Source organism: Chiloscyllium plagiosum, unplaced genomic scaffold, assembly GCF_037043375.1.
Source record: "Chiloscyllium plagiosum isolate Xiang-an unplaced genomic scaffold, Cpla_swu_hap1 HiC_scaffold_39, whole genome shotgun sequence".
NCBI classification, from domain to species: domain Eukaryota; kingdom Metazoa; phylum Chordata; class Chondrichthyes; order Orectolobiformes; family Hemiscylliidae; genus Chiloscyllium; species Chiloscyllium plagiosum.
In genome coordinates this window covers 18,301,109-18,318,083 of record NW_028270177.1, presented here as the reverse complement: position 1 = coordinate 18,318,083, position 16,975 = coordinate 18,301,109, and the positions used below count along the sequence as shown (strand labels likewise).

At 39.7% G+C, this 16,975-nt stretch overlaps 1 protein-coding gene across 1 annotated transcript in view; it reads left to right on the top strand.

Moving 5' to 3' along the window:
- The window catches only part of ap4e1 (adaptor related protein complex 4 subunit epsilon 1), a 65,787-nt gene extending 53,735 nt beyond the window's left edge, over window positions 1–12,052 (top strand). The window contains exons 18-21 of the mRNA XM_043677376.2: window positions 990–1,595; window positions 3,173–3,363; window positions 6,280–6,440; window positions 10,710–12,052. Of these exons, the coding sequence (XP_043533311.2) occupies window positions 990–1,595; window positions 3,173–3,363; window positions 6,280–6,440; window positions 10,710–10,876 (1,125 nt within the window). The 3' untranslated portion in view covers window positions 10,877–12,052. The remainder of the gene's footprint in view (window positions 1–989; window positions 1,596–3,172; window positions 3,364–6,279; window positions 6,441–10,709) is intronic.
- The last annotated feature ends 4,923 nt before the right edge of the window (window positions 12,053–16,975 follow it).

The window sequence follows — 16,975 nt, the reverse complement described above, 5'->3', positions numbered from 1 at the left end:
TGCATGGATAGGGCATGGTAAGTAGGTAGATAGGTCCCCAGGCTACCTAGCTGGAACCAGAATTGCACCCGCACTGTTAGCATTATTCTGAACAGCATGCCAGCAAACTAAGCTAACTGGCTGCCATATTTATACATGCACATCCGTAATCAACAGTTGTAGATGCTTTGATCAGCCTGTTCAGACATGTTATAACACTCCTCTGGAGCAGGTGAGACTTGAATTTGGGTCTCCTACCTAAGAGGTAGGAACACTACCACTACCACAAGTGCCCTTAGTTAACAGTTACAAGATGAATTTGGAAATTAAAGGGTAATGGGCTCAGTATTTGGAGAGTTAAGTCCCAAAGGAAAACATCAGCATAGTTTGTCGGATCTGCCGAACATTTAACGTAGTTTTCAGTATTATGAGGCTGAATGAGATCCTAAACAGGTTTATATTTTATTTTGGGATCAGTCTCATTTGAAAATAAGTGCAAGACTTAACCAGGAAACATTTTGCATAGTCTAAAAATTGCAAATAACACACTGATTCAATGAGGTGATTAACTGTTTCTGTTAATTCAAGTACAACTTCAAACTGATTTGTATCTACTCTATTCACTCATGGTAACCAATTTTTGCTGCAAATGATTTTTTTTTTACTCACTATCCATTTTTCTAGCCTTTTAGATGCATGTTCTATTGTCATCAAAATCTACAAAATAATAAAAACTAAAGAGCAGTTTAAACATTATCCCTGTAATGTCTAAGACATTTTGCAACAGAAGACTTACTAATTATCTAGTTTTAAATCTTGCTAAACTGTGAAACTGGTTCTTTGCTATATTTGACTTAAAGATAAAGATCTTTTTTATCTTGCAGCTAATGTTCATTTTAAAGTGTGTACAATGTGCATGAGTTCACCTGAATAAAAATGTTTGACTGATGCTGCTTAGCGATATCAAGACCGTAAAAGTTATAATTTCTACATTTTTACAATCTTTTTAGATGGGCAAACCTCAGAGCAGTACCCAGAAAGTTTGGAGAAAATCGAAGATTGTTGAGGGGCAAAATGGTCATGAGAAAGCTATGAATGCACAGAAGACAATTGTTCCACATCCCCCTCAAATTCCAAACCTCATGGATAATGTCGTAGAAAGATGTAGTCCCTTCCAAGAAAGTAAAGCAATGCCGTTAAGGAAAACATCATCTGACTCTGCAGAGGTCCCTACAGAGCAGCCTGCCCAAGGATATGACAGATCATGGACTCCAAGTAACAACTTGAAGACAATCAAAGCCATGCCTTCAGCATCAAAGGAACCCTTTTCAGGTCTATTTGCAGATGGAAATTTTGACATCATACAGCCTGCAAATTGCCGCTCTGCCTTTGAGGGTCATGACCAAATCTCCGGTCTAACTCCAAGTTTGCCAGAAGAGTTTGCTGAGCATGCTCATTCAAAGCTTGAGCTTCTTTGTGCCAATGAAAATATAGCTTTGTTTTCCTGTAAAATTTGGAAAGAGGACTGTCTGCTAATCCTCTTGTTTATTACTAACCGCAGCAGTGTGGAAGTTCATAATGCAACAGTCAACTTTGCATTAACTGACGAATTGCAGGTAAATACAATCTAGCAGTGGTATAGTATTGAACAGTTAAAATAAGGCAACTTGCTAAAATTAAGTACTTTTTTTTTACTTTGTCTCATTAAAAGATTATTGGAATTAAATATTGTCTGAAGTTTTTAAACATTATTGGGATTTGTGGTGTACATTACTTATAAAAAGAAACCCTTTAATGCTGATCATATAAAATTCTGAAATAAAACCACAATTGTATGAATGTATATTTTAACATTAGAATTAGAGTTTCTCTCCCTTCTCTTGGTTTCTCTCTTAATCCCCCTTGTCGTGCGCTTTCGAAATGCACACATTATTCCTCAGCTTTGAAATCAGGCAGTCGGGCATGTGATGTGCTGTGCAGCAACTTAATGCTAGAAATCCTTTGGCTTTTGATTTGGGAAAGTTGTTTATCATCATCTCAGGTTTGCTTATGGATGGATGAGCAATAATAAAGATGGCTAACTTCAAAGGGATAGAGATAGGTAGGTGAGTGAGCAAAGATCTAGCAAATGGAGTTTCATGTGGAAAAGTGCCATTTTCCATTTTGGCAAGAAGAATGAAATCGAAGCATAATATCTAAATGATGACAGTTCTGAGATGTAGAGGGATCTGTGTGCTCCAGTGCATCAATCACAAAAGTAGTTGGGAAAGCCAATGAGCATTATTGAATTCTAAAGTAGGGAGGTTATAGCTCATTTATTCATGACATTGGTGCGACCACATCTGGAGAACTGTGCACTGTATTGTCATAGAGAGAGTCATTGAGATGTACAGCACGGATGGTCCAACCCATCCAAGCCGACCAGATATCCCAACCCAATCTAGTCCCACCTGCCAGCACCCGGCCCATATCCCTCCAAACCCTTCCTATTCATATACCCATCCAAATTCCTATAGAGTCATAGGGTCTCCTTATTTAAAAAAAAAATGTTGAAAGCAGTTCAGAGGACATTTAGCTGTAATATGTGGGTTTCCCTATGAGAAAAGATTTGTCAGGCTAGGTTTGTATCTGCTGGAGTTTCAAAAAGTAAGAGGTGACTTGATTTAGCATCCGAAGGGGACTTGACAGGTTGGATGTGGAAAGGATGTTTCCTCTTGTGGGCGAGTCTAAAACTTAACAACAATGTTTTTTTTTAAAAGGTCACTGTTTAAAAATAAGGGAGCACTCATTTAGGACAGATAGGAGGACTTTTTTTTCTCAGATGGTTGAAAGTTTTCTTCAAAGTGGTGGAAGCAGTCTTTGAATATTTTTAAGGCAGAGGTGGATAGATTTTTGATAAAGGGGTGAAAAGTTACTGGGGGTAGGTGGGATTGTTGAGTAATTAGCCATCATCTTATTGGATGGAGAAGTGGGTTCGAGGGGCCAAGTGGTCCAGTCCTGTGCCTAATTCATGTGTTCATATAAGGAGTTTACTTTGTGGAGGATCTCTTGCAACCTTAACCTACAGGAGGATCACAATATGTTACCATTTTACCAGATCATATTTTTCATTGATTAAATGGGATAGTGTGGTGCATTTATAATTTCAACCTTAACATTTCTACTTTTAATGTTTCTTTATATAATTATGCAGACTTCTGAGAGCACGGACTTCCCTTTTCCATTGGTGCAATCCCAAACCACAGTCAAATGTCACCTCTGTCTACAGATGGTGAAGCCATGTACCCAGGTGCTACTCACAGGACACCTTACTTATCAGCTAGAGTCCAGTCATTGTATCCAGGAGGAATTTACACTCACTCTATTTTTAATTGATTTCATCAGGTATGAGACTAATGTGCAGCAAAATAATTGGTTGATAAACATTGCTATGAATAAGTGTGTCTGTTAGCTTGTTGAGATGGAAGATTTGTTTTCAGACGTTTCGTGACCATACTGGGTAACATCATCAGTGAGAGTCTCTGGTTACTTAAGGTGGGTGATGTCATTTCCGTATTTTTTTTCCAAGAGAAGGTAGATAGAACCTAAATCAATAAACACATTGATTTCGATCCTATCTACCTTCCCTTGAAAAACAGAACCGGAAATGACATCACCCACCTTAAGTAACCAAGACCTATAAATGGAGAGGTGGGTCATACCATCAGCGCTTCACCAGAGATGATGTTATCCAGTATGGTAATGAAACGACTGAAAACAAATCATCTCGCTCAGCGAGCTAACTTGTCATCAAACTGAACTACAAATCTTCTCAAAAATTGCTTTGAATTTCAGAATGAATTGCTGTATTACAAGTTTGGTTATTATTCTTTGAATATTGAATGTTCTTTGCAGTTTTAAATATTGATGCTTTCTGTTGTGCTGTTTATAGAAAGTGTTTCTGTATATTGAAGAAATTTGCTGAAACTTATTCAAATAACTTTATTTGTAGTTTTTGGCACTTGCACATTTGCTTATCATAATGAAATATCAGGAATAAAAGGTCCAAATGTAACTAGCTGTTAAAGGTCCTGAATAAATTGGGTATTAGTATTCTAATCCCAAGTGTATAAGAACCTTAGCTCATAACTGTGTTGTTGAGGATAATGGCCAAGTATTTGGTCCTTAATATCTGTGTCATGTTATTCTCAAGCTCCTGTTAACCTCCTGTGGGGAATGTGGTTGTGAACTACAACCTTTGGGCCTTCACTTTGCTTGATGGGCAATTAAAATATTTAACATCATTTGAGCAGCACAGTTATGAAAAAAGCATTTACCTGAAAATACTAAGGTGTAATATCTCTGCGCTGATTGAACTACTGGCTGTGAATGTTGATATCCTGAGGTAGTTGATCACATAGCCTGTTCTGAGTGGAAGGAGAAGGAGCAGCTACAGAATTCATTGGCATGGTTGGCTGTTGCCTGGGAACAATCCAACTTACTGTCTTTTTAATCCTGTAAAAGGAAGTGCAGACTCACCTGTCATCTGTGGGACAGTCGCTGGCCAAGTTCTCTTATAATTGGATCGAAAATGAGGAATATAAAACTCTTGGGGAGGTGTTGAGTATAATACACTTTAGGTATTTTCCCAGATGCTGATGCATTCAGTTAAGAAGAATGGATTGACACTTGCTATATTTCAGCCTTTTTTTTGCAGGCTGATAAACCCATACTGGAAGGCAAGCAAATTCAACAGCTCTTGAAGTTTTTGGCTTGGATCCTAGTTTTTGTTGAGAGGGGTGTCCAGTGCTACAGCTAGAACCTCATTATTTTCTATTAGATTACTGCCATTGAGCTTATACTGTATTCCCTGAAATGCTAAACAAATCATCTTCCTGTTGGTGAGAGCATTGAAAATAAGTGGGCATGGATTTAAGTCACTTGGCTTAAAAATCAGTGTGACATGAGGATAACCCTTTTCATGCAGTAAGTAGTTAGGATCTGAATAATGCTGCTCATGTGCTGGAAGTGCAGGTTCAATCAAGACACTCAAAATTAGATTGTTATCTGAAAAGAAAGCACAGAGCTATGGGAAGAAGTCTGGGAGGTGACACTAGGTATGATGGTCCTTTAGAGAGCTACCACAGAAATTATAGGCCAAATGTTGCCTTCTGTAAATAGCAGTTCTGTGAAATCTTCTCTGTTTTAGTGTGAGGAGATACCATCTGGAGTTCAGGGTATGCCATACAGTAACAGTTAAGAATAACTAAGGAAGAGTTTCCTTAAACTGTGTCCTAACATATTGTAGCAGCCAATTTCGGATGAAGGTAGCTGACATGTTTGGATCGTGATCCCACTTTAAATGGTAATATCTATGCGTGAGGGAATAATGACAGAGTAAATTATTTTGCAAATACAAAATGTCTTTTCTTTTTTGCATCTTGCACTAAGTGAGCTAAAGAATGCTTGGGTATGGTCAAAAGTACCTTTAAGACTGTATTTATTTGACTTTTAATAGCAATTAAATAGTTGTATTTCTCAGCTATAATGTCATTGGGTGACTTGGAGAGGAGTGTCACTTATTCCTAATGCTTATTTGGAGAGTAGATGCAGACATGATGAGCTGAATGGCCTCTGTGCACTGTAACAATTCATTAATATTAGGCTGTTGGGAACAAAACTTACTCAGCGTACTCAAGTTATAACAGTGTATGTAGATGATGTATTTTTAACTAAAAATTGCTAGGTAAAGACAAGTATACAAGGCAGTATTTACAAGACAATGAACTCCTTTGTGCCTAATCAAATTATACAACATACAAAGTGGCCATAGCGCCTCTGCCTGTTAACAAGTTAGCTTCACTTGCCTGTTCTTACAATGGAAGAAAAATTTCTTTCAACAGTGAGAGAATAAGTGCCATCCATTTTACACATGTAAAGATAAATTTTACCTTGTTTGCATTCAGAGTTATTAGAGAGCCTGATAGAGAACAAAATTGGCAATGATTACAATGATGGGATAATATTTGTTTTTTAAGCACCATCCTTGTACTAAGGTTGGAATAAGGAAATGGTCTATCTTCACAAAACAAACCCTGTGCATCTAGATTGGACCTCGCTGATTTGTTTAGCTCCTGTACCTTCTAATATGAAAAACTGGATAAAATTGGTATTATCCAATTGGTCCTCAATACAATTGTACTGGTACTGTCCTGATGAACTCATGAGATTAAATGCAACTTTTTGACAAGTACATGGTTAGAATTATTGTTCTCATTTGATAAGCCCTCTGACTTTATTCACTTGTCTGTCTACTTCCAGGCCATTAAAACTGACCACTGAAGAATTTGGGCACCTCTGGCTTTCACTTTCCAACGATGTGAAACAAAATCTCAGCTTTGCACCAAATTCACCTGTAGCTCTGAGTTCAGCACTTCATACACTGCAGAAAGAACTGAAGCTACATATTGTGGATATTATAGGTAACATCTATTTATTATACAGCTGAAATTATATATTAATGGAGTCAGTGCTTGTGCAAGCCTGACCTGAAAATATTTCATTTTACTTTGCATTTTCGGTCAATTTTCCCCCTCATCTCTGCTGAATTCTTGCTGAAGAACCATGCTGAATGTGATTGTTGGCCTGATATCTTATGTTAAGTGGGCACTATTCATTTGTGAACCTTGCCCATGATTGTCAGCTGTCCAGGTGACTACAGTGGGCTTCATGGAGAAGTGTGATCCCTGACTCATTCAACACCAACATGTATTCATTTACCATGAATCAGAAGAGCCATCTATGCAGACAGCAGATTTTAAACGATGCCCCAAAGTATGCAGTCCTAGGAGGAGCTTCCCTTGGAAGGCTTTATATTTGGAATAATTGCTAATTCTGATGAATTTTAAAACAATTTACAGCTGACTTTAATCTGTGAAAAAGCACCTAGGATATTGGCCATGACAGTATTGTGACTGGCATCACTTCTGTCAAATGGCTAACAATGGGTATGGATATACCATACTTTAATCCAAAACAAAAGGACTTTTAAATGTCATGTTTGTTTATAGAAGACATTGTCACATGTGAAGAGAATGGTTTGGAACACTTTAAATATGTGCAAGAAGAATAAAACTAATAATCTCAATGTTTTGCCCTTTACTCTCTCCTAATATCCATTTTCTCAAATTCATCCTTTTCTGTGCTTCCCTTTTCAACCGATTGATTTATAGAACTGAATAGAAAATAGTAGAATAGCACGTTAGACGTTTTCCAAATAGATCTTCCTACTGATGTGTAATTACCTACGACTGGCCAGTTGCTATGTTTTGGACTGACCTTGTGGTTAGCATTGGTGCAACAGCCTAATTCCACAGATATCGTCAGTTACACAATCGGGCCAGTAGATGTCAGTGGCAACCTGTTTAAACACAGCAGTTTGTTCAGAATGCCTGCTTATAAAAGTGACTACATCTACCCAGAGAATGAAGTAAAATGAGTCTGGAGAAGGAAATGGGGATGGAATCTTGTTGAGTGGGTGGGATTTTGTTGCTGGCAAGAAACCTATGCTACTTTATCCATCAAATCAAATGTCAATTTGGCAGTGGTGAGGTTAGAATCAAGGGTCAAAGGTCTTGCTTACTAAGAGTTGCTGTGTAATCAAAGGGTCCGCAGAGTGACATTGATTGTTGCTACAGTTGGAATAAAAGGCATTAGAACGCTGGGAGGCACAGAGCAAATCAGGCCACTGGGACCTACTGTGGGACACATAGGGTGGGAGTTGGGTGGGAGTGCCGGTAACAACGGCAGAGGGGTTGGTTCTCGGCTGCCTCCTATTCCAACCTGATTTGTAACCCCTTGATCAGGCAACCAAACCCCTTCCCAAAAAAAAACTGTCCACCACGATCACCAGATGACACACTGGCTGCACAGTTTTAGCTGCTGTATAGAGGCACCTCCACTTGCAGCTTGCTTACTCCTGGAAATGTTGGGATGAGGCCCTCAAGTGGACCACTTCAGAGCTTTGGTGAGCAGTGGGATGAGAAGGTCAGCCTCGGGTCTTTCCACTCCTACATAAATCTGACAGAGGCCGGAAGGCAGTGGGATTAGGTAAGACACCACCCCATCCAATTAAATGCCCCTTGCATGTCCAAACACCCCACTAGTGAAAACAGAAGATTCCGTTTAGGAAATGGGGAGAGAAACTTGATTGTGATGGCTGGCTGCCTTTCTGAGAGTTTTAATCCCTCACCTCATTAGCATTTTTAAAGTCATTGACTAAACATCGTAAGATCCCAACCGATTAGCATTAATAACTTGTTAATTCAAAGAATTTATATTAGGATTCTCAATCTGACGTTCTTCTCTTATTATCCTGCAAGCACCTTTTTGTAAAGGAACATTCTGCTAATGACTACCTGCACACTGGAGAATGGATATTTAACATACTTTTGCTTTGTTACGCACTCATCAAACTTGTTCCTGACTTAATCAGGAACTTGGACTCATTAAGCTGGTTTTAGCAAGCAAATACTTAGTTAGTTTGCATTTGCTTGCTATGCCTTCTATTTCAGTAGAGGCATTAATCCATTTCAAAGACCCAAAAACATTCTCAATAGTCTGAGGTGGAGGTGGGTTTGATCTTCACATTTGGTTTAGCAATATATATTTACGGTTATAAATATTAATTTACAACCTCCAGAAATTAACAGCTATGTTTGGAGAATGCTCTCATTTCAAAATATCTCTGTTTTTGTGCTGCACTACACAGTCACCCTCCAAATGTGTTAGTGTCATGGCCCATTTTGTTGAAAAATAATTTTTCTCCTCTTATTGGATTCTCTTGAGGAATTGGTTTAGCTCAGTTGGCTGGATTGTTGGTTTACAGAGCAGTGTGATGCCAACAGCATGGGTTCAATTTCCATCACCGGTTTGAGGTTACCATGAAGGATCTACTTCTCAACCTCTTACCTTGCTTGAGGTCTGGTGGCCCTCAGGTTAAATCACCACCAGTCACCTCTCTCTGAGAGAGCAGCCCCTATGGTCTGTAAGACTATGGCAACACAACAATTCTTTCTCGAATTCACCTCCACTTCTGCCATTTATCTTTCTCTTTTGATTTTGTTTCAGTTGTGTGAAAAGTTTTGTTTTTTTCTTTTTCCTTCTGTCTTCATCTCTTCTCCTCCTGCTCTATTTTTTACTTTGTAGTCCACTTTTTTCTTGTTTCACCTCTTATTTCAATGTTTTCCAAACATTTTCCAGTTGTGACTCAATTTTGGTGTTCACCCATTGCCATGACCCCAAACCCTTGAGTGTAGTTTTTTTTGCAGAGGTGGGGGACTGCAGTGAGGAATGTTGGGAAGGGACCTGTGGCAGCGATTCTTCTCCATTGGATTTGCAGCATCCAGATCTCACTATTTGGCTGGGTTAAGTTGCATCCACCTTCCAAACACATTCCAATGATTTAGAGGTGTCCCAATGCGTTTAGCACTCATCGTTAACTCACTGTTGCTGCCTCAGAGTTCATGGCCCGAGAACATCGGTTTGTAACACCTCTAGGAGTTAGTTTGGGAACCTCTGTTATTTTCTGTACATTCTACCCTATCTCTGTTGGAAACAATATCGAAAATGTTGAGGAAGAAACTTGAGTAAGAGAAAATAAAAAGTGCTCAATACTGGTCTTTATTACTATCTGTTGTGTTGAGACTGGCTCCTCATTGGGTGCCTTTTTATATTGCCATATTTGAATCAATTTTGAGTAGGGAAATTTGGCGAAAACATCATGGTCAGTAGACCCTAATGGAGCTAAGTGTTTAAGTAAATTACTTTCATCTGAAGCTGCATGCATGTTTGATAACTAAACAATCCATCTAATCAGTACAGACAAAAACCCAGCCTCCCCGCACCTGATGTCCTAGTGTGAGCATTTCTCAGCTGATCTTTTTTTGTTTCTGCCATTAGATATCTGGCAATTGTCCCAGCTAGCAGCCAACTTGAACTCTGACCAGGAGTTGAACCTGGAGTTTTGCTGCTGTGCATGGCTCAACCCTGGGCAATGGGTTTGATAGCAATCAGGGAGAAGCCTAATCCACTACTTTTGTAAAGTGTGGCTCTTTTGACAGGAATTTGTTAGAAATTTAGGCAAATGCATTATTGCCAATTAAGATATTGACCATAAATAAAGTTAATTAGCACCACCCAGCAGTCCAGGGGTGGTTTGTAAACTGCAAGAACATGTGCAACTTGAAACAGCCTTCACTACATCCTTTGTTTCTATGGCCCTAAACTGTTCACCCTTTTCGGTAGCTCAGTCCTGACTGTCTAATTTAATGTTGTTATCAGACAAAGTTTAATATATGCTGTTTATTTGTTTGGATTGAGTTGGGGCGGGGGGAAGAAATGATATTGAACGAACCATGGACAGAATGCTACTTGGCTTCAGCTCATGGTGTTATGGACAGTTAGGTGGGAATGAGCATGTTCTCCCTCGTCCCTGGAATGCTGTAGCATCTTGTTCCACAATGAGCATATTTTTATACACTGACCTGAACTGGAATGTGTTGGAATTGTCTTGGTTCAGAAACTAGTGAATGGGATTCTTCTCACAGAACATAGACCTCAGTTTACATTCAGTATTGCAATGCTAGCTATAAAATGTATGTTGGCAAAAGTAAGCATTGCCCCACACTGAAGTATTTCACTGTGCTGAGTATGGAATATTTGTCCAAATTAACTTTTCCTTTCTTCTGCAGGAACAGAAGGGATTATAGCATGCCAACTGCTTCCATCAACGCCCTGTTTACTTCACTGTCGATTTCATGGTGGGATTTTATCAGTGTGGCTGCGATCACCTTGCAGTGTCCTTCCAGACTGTATGTTATATGAATGCCAAAAGGTGATGCAAAATGTTCAACTTTAGCAAAAACTCAAGCCAAAACTAAAGTGGACTGGCTTATCTAAGCTTCATTGTGGTTTGCAGAGGTTTTGAGTAGATTGGACTCAAGATGACTGAAGTGTTTGGTGCAAGATTTTTTGTTAATGATCAGTGAGGATTGTTTGTTCAAGAACAGTGACACAACACAAAAATGGTTAACCATTGTCAGTAATGTTTAATTGCGGAATAAGAGAATTTTGCAATAATTAAAACAACCTGATACAGCAGCTACTTGACTGATTTTTGTAGTGTCTACGATAGATTTGTCTTCCTGATGGTTTCTTTGAGAGATACTCAAATATTTCACTTTGATATCATTTCCAAAGTGTTTTTTTTAGAATGTAAGTTCCAGTTAAGACCTTGGCAATTGCCAAGATGTAGCAATGAATTGCGAGCGTGTGCTAGTGGGAACTAGAAGAAATTAGATAAAACATATTTGAAATTTTGGACATGTTGGGATTAATGAAATAAGTGCACAGTTTCCTAGATTTTTAAATGCCAATAGCCTTTGGATGCTGTAATATATTTACAGTTTACAGGTGGGCTTAAAAGTTCTCATTTTTACAATTTCACCAAAGTGCACGCCAATTTATTCTGCCTGTGGTACAACTTGAAGTAAGTTATGTATTGGTAATCTATTCAAATACCTGAAGTATTTTGTACATATTTTTGTCTTTTTCTAAGCACCGAAATGATCAAACCTGTATTCTTTATATTAAGCATTAATATTGAATCTTGTTTGCTGTAGTTAGAACTGAAACACAGGAGCAGTGAAGCAATGTCCTGTACTAAGCAGCAATTTACTGCTCAAGTGTTTAAGCTCTAACACTCAAATTCATTACAAGAGCTCTACTGGTTTGTTGCACTATAATTAAGTGAGTTTGCTTCTTATTTTTTGCACTGTGGACAAGATAAAAGTAAATCAGGGAAGACTTTTCATGGTGAAACAGGTCAACCCTGTATGTAATTTAATAGTGTTTATCGAAGACTAACCCAAAGCCTTATGTTTGTATAATAATCCAAGCTGGTTTGTACCTATGGTACAACCTCCCTATTTAATAATGGATATGTATATCATATATATAAAAATCATATTGTACGTGATTTATTATGATTTTCTTAAGCACCTGTAATTTAATAAATATACCATGCTTAAAAAAAGTCTTTCATCCATATTCTGACTTCTATCCTGTTTCTCAGTACACAGCTGCTTCCCATATCATCTTCCTATGAATCGTACTTCACAACCTGGAGTTGCATGAGTTCAGACTCATCACCGGCACTGACCAGTCAGAGTTGATGGTACTGCGCCACTGTGATGTAGTCTGGTTTCTTTGTAGATACTTAATTCAGTGTGAAATATTTACTGATTCTTTTACCATTCTCTTTTCAAAGTCAAAATGCATATGAACTATGTACATTTCTTTAGAAAAAAAGCTTTTTAACTTGATCTGCTTTAAGTTAAATATTTATAATTTAAATACAAAGTGACGATATTAAAGGACTTTAAATAAAAACAAGTACCAGCAAAACAAAAGACTCATTGGCTGTTTAGCTCATTTTTATTTGATATTTTGTTGGTGTAGCATAGTTACATTTATTGGTCCAAACTTTGGTCTCCAAGTAACCCTGTGAAGAGCTTTGAGGGTCAATTTGACATGTCTGAGAGGCTATGCGAATTCAAGTCATACTTATTTTACACAACCAACCTCAGCCGTTGGGATTAACAGATGGTTCCATCTTTTTGTATCTAGCTGTCAGCTTCATTATATACAGCTAATGAAATGAGTGGCATAAATGTTATCAGATTGGCAGAAAATACTCCAAGGCTGATTATTATCGTCTTTGGCAATGTGGTCTATCAATGTTGTGGGATTATTATTAATCTATAGGCTCTGCAGTTTTTCCATGATCAAATAGCTTCTTGGACAGACTAACAATGGGTCTGAGATCTTCATGTGATAATGACCCCTGCATGGAGGACTTCAATGTCGAACACAAAGTGGCTCAGGTGGACCATTGCTAACTGAGCCGAGTCTGAAAAGGCATATCTGAGAGACTGTGTCTATAGTAGGTGGTGAGGAAACTAAAAGGGGAGAATAAACCCACGAGCCAGTCATCATCAGTCTGCTTATTGCAGTATTGATAGAGGTGATCGCCACATAGCTATTGTGGAGACGCAGTCCCATGTTCACATTGAAGATGTCCTCTATTGTGTTGTGTGGCACTACCGTCATATTAAGTGAGATGGATTCAGAGCTAGGCAACCATGAGGATCTCTAGAACAGCAGCAGAACTATTTTCAACCATAACCAGAATATCCACACTCCTCCATCACTATCAAATTGAGGAATAAACTCTGGCTCAATGAAGACTGCAGGAGATCATGCCAGGAGCAGCACCAGGCACATCTAAAGAATGAAGTATCAACCTAGTGAAGCTACAACACACGGTAACCTGCATGCCCAAAGCAGAAGCAGCATGCAATAGACAGGGCTAAGTGATTCCACCACCAAGGGCAGCACTGTGGCTCAGTGGCTAGCACCGCTGCCTCATAGCGCCAAGGCTAACTGTGTGTGTGGAGTTTACACATTCTCCCCGTGTGTGTGTGGGTTTCCTCCCACAGGTGGATTAAACTGCCCAGTGTCCAGGGATGTGCGGGCTAGATTGATTAGCCATGGGAAAATGCAGGGATACGGCAGGGGAGTGGGTCTGAGTGGGATGCATTTTGAAAAGTCGATATGGATTCAATGGGCCGAATGGGGATTCTATTCTATGATTAAACTGATCAGATCGAAGATCTGCAGTCCTGGTTCATCCAGTTGTCAATGGTGGTAAACAATCAAACAATTCACTGCAGGAGGAAATTCCACGAACATCCCAATTCTGAATGATGAGGCAGCCCAGCATATCTGTGTGAAAGACAGTGTCGAATCTCGTGCAACCATTTTCAACCAGAAGCGTTGAGTGGGTGATTCAACATGGCCTCCTCCTGAGGTCCCTAGCAGCATAGATGCCAGCCAGTTCAATTCACAACTGAGGACTATTTAGATTTCCAGAAGGCCTTTGACAAGTGCCTCATAGGAGGCTACTGAACAAGAGAAGAGCCCGTGGTGTAAGGGGCAAGGGACTGGCATGGATGGAAGATTGGCTGATAGGCGGAAAGCAGAGAATGGACATAAAGGGATTTTTTTCAGGATAGCTGCCAGTGACTCGTGGAGTTCTGTGAGATGGTCAGTGTTGGGACCACAATTATTCACATTATACATTAACAATCTGAACAAAGGAACTCCGGGCTTTGTTACAATGTTTGCAGATGAGAGAAAAATAGGTGGAGGGACAGGTAGTTTTGAGGAAGCGGGGAAGCTGTAGAAGGAGAGTGGGCGAAGAAGTGGCAGGTGGAATACCATTTGGAAAGTATGAACTTAACTTTTAGTAGAAGAATAGAGGAGTAGACTATTTTCTAAGCAGGAAACAGGTAAAGGATTTGAAATTCTGAAGCACAATAGAATTCAGTCCAAATTCAGGATTCTGTTAAGGTTAATGTGCAGGTACATAGAACATTATAGTGCAATACAGGCCCTTCGGCCCTCGATGTTGCGCCGACCTGTTATACCAATCTGATGCCCATCTAACCTACACTATTCCATGTATGTCCGTATGCTTGTCCAATGACGACTTAAAGTTGGCGAATCTACTACCGTTTGCAGGCAAAACATTCCATACCCTTACTACTCTCTGAGTAAAGAAACTACCTCTGACATCTGTCCTATATGTATCACCCCTCAATTTAAAGCTATGCCCCCTCGTGCTCGCCATCACCATACTTGGAAAAAGGCTCTCCCTGTCCACCCTATCTAACCCTCTGATTATCTTATATGTCTCTATTAAGTCACCTTTCAACCTTCTCTCTAACGAAAACAGCCTCAAGTCCCTCAGCCTTTCCTTGTAAGACCTTCCCTCCATACCAGGCAACATCCTAGTAAATCTCCTCTGCACCCTTTCCAAAGCTTCCACATCCTTCTTATAATGCAGTGACCAGAACTGTACACAATACAACCAAGTGCGGCCACACCAGAGTTTTGTACAGCTGTAGCATCACCTCATGATTCCGGAACTCGATGCCTCTATTAATAAAAGGTAAAACACTGTATGTCTTCTTAACAACCCTGTCAACCTGGATGGCAACTTTCAAGGATAGTTCAGTTGGCAGTTAGGAAGGGACTAGAACACCAGGGCACAGATGTACAGCTGAAGCTGCCTAAGTATTTGGTCAGACCATATTTGAAATATAGTGAACAGTTTTGGGTTCTGTATCTAAGGAAGGATGTGCTGGCTTTGGTGGGAGTCCAGAAGATGTTTACAAGAATGATCTTGGGAATGATGGGATTGTCAAATGAGGAGCAGTTGAGGACTCTGGGTCTGTACTCAGACTTTAGTTGGATAGTGGGGGGGATTGCATTGAAACTTACAAAATACTAAGAGGCCTGGAGAGAGTGGACATGAAGAAGATGTTTCCATTTGTAGGAGAGACTAGGACCCGAGGGCACAGCCTCCGAGTGAGGGACAACCCTTTAGAACTGAGATGAGGAGGCATTTCTTCAGCCATTGGGTGGTGAATCTGTGGAACTCATTGTCACAGAAAGCTGTGGAGACCAGGTCATTGATTGTCTTTAAGATGGGGAAAGATTGGTTCGTGATTAATAAGGGGATCAAAAGTTATGGGAAGAAGGCAGGAGAATTGGATTGAGAACTTATCAGCCATGATAGGAGCAGAATTAGGCCATTCCATGTGCTATGGTCTAAGACAAATGGATACCACAAAGACCTTGGGATCTTTGAGTTCTGGTCATTGTACTGAAGACCTCTGATTCAGCACTGTCCTGCCTCTATCTTTGGTTTTTGGGTACAGCTACAGTGCTGGCATCTATCTGAAATTGTAAAAACTGTGCCAGTTATTTCCTGTCCACAAAAAGCAGGACAAATCCAACTCAACCAAATGCTGCTAAATTGGTCTACTCGCGATCATTGCAAAGTGATGGAAAGGATCAATGACAGTGCTATTAAGTGACACTCTGAATTAGTCTGCTCACTGATATTCATTCTCCATTCTCCCAGGCCACTTGATTCCTGATCTCATTATACTCAGTCCAAACATGGAACATAAGAGCTGATCTCAAAATGAGGCAAGAGTGACTGTCCTTGAAATGAAGGCAGTAGTTGACAAAGTGCAGCATCAAGGTATCCTATTAAAAATGAAATTGATGGGAAGTGGGAGGAAACTTTCCACTAGGAATCATATCCAGCACAATAGAAGATAACTACTGTTGTTGGAGCTCAGTCAAATCAGAGCCTGGATATTTGCAGGAGTCCTTCAGAATTGCATCCTTTCTATTCACACTTTAAGTGTTCATTCCCGCTTCACTCACCAGAGCAATATATATCTATTAAAGTGAGGTAGCAGAGCGTTTGGTAGCTCAAGAAATATGAAGTATGAAAATAATAAAAGTATAAACTCCTGACAAAACTAAGCGTATTTAAGCTGAGACTTACCCCCCCCCCCCTTATTACTGAGCACAACTTGCGTATCAGTGTAATTGTTCATGTGGGGCTATGCAGGCAAGTGGGACTGGTTTAGTTTTAGGAAGTTTGGTTGGGGTGGACAAGTTGAATTGAAGGATCTGTTTCCGTGTTGTATGACTCTATAACATATCCTTAGCAACATTGTGATCCTGTTGATGTACTTATTTGTAATCAGATGTTGAAAATGCCCTTGGTTGTATTATTGAGAATCTGTCTTCCCAGTGCACAGGGAATTGCTGCTGGGGTTCCTCAGGGTAGTGTCCTAGGCCCAACCATCTTCAGCTGCTTAATCAATGACCTTCTCGAATCCAAGATAGCGGCGACCCAGCAAGTCTGAGTCTGTAGTGTTCCTCCCAAGGCAAAGTGGGCCACCTGCCTCCACCACACTCACCAAATCATTAAAAATAGTTTTTACTTAATGTAATTAGTTGCTCAGTACTGAATTTAAACAATCTAATCTCCTGTAAAAATGCCTAAAGGGAAGGGAGCCCGCAGCTCTCC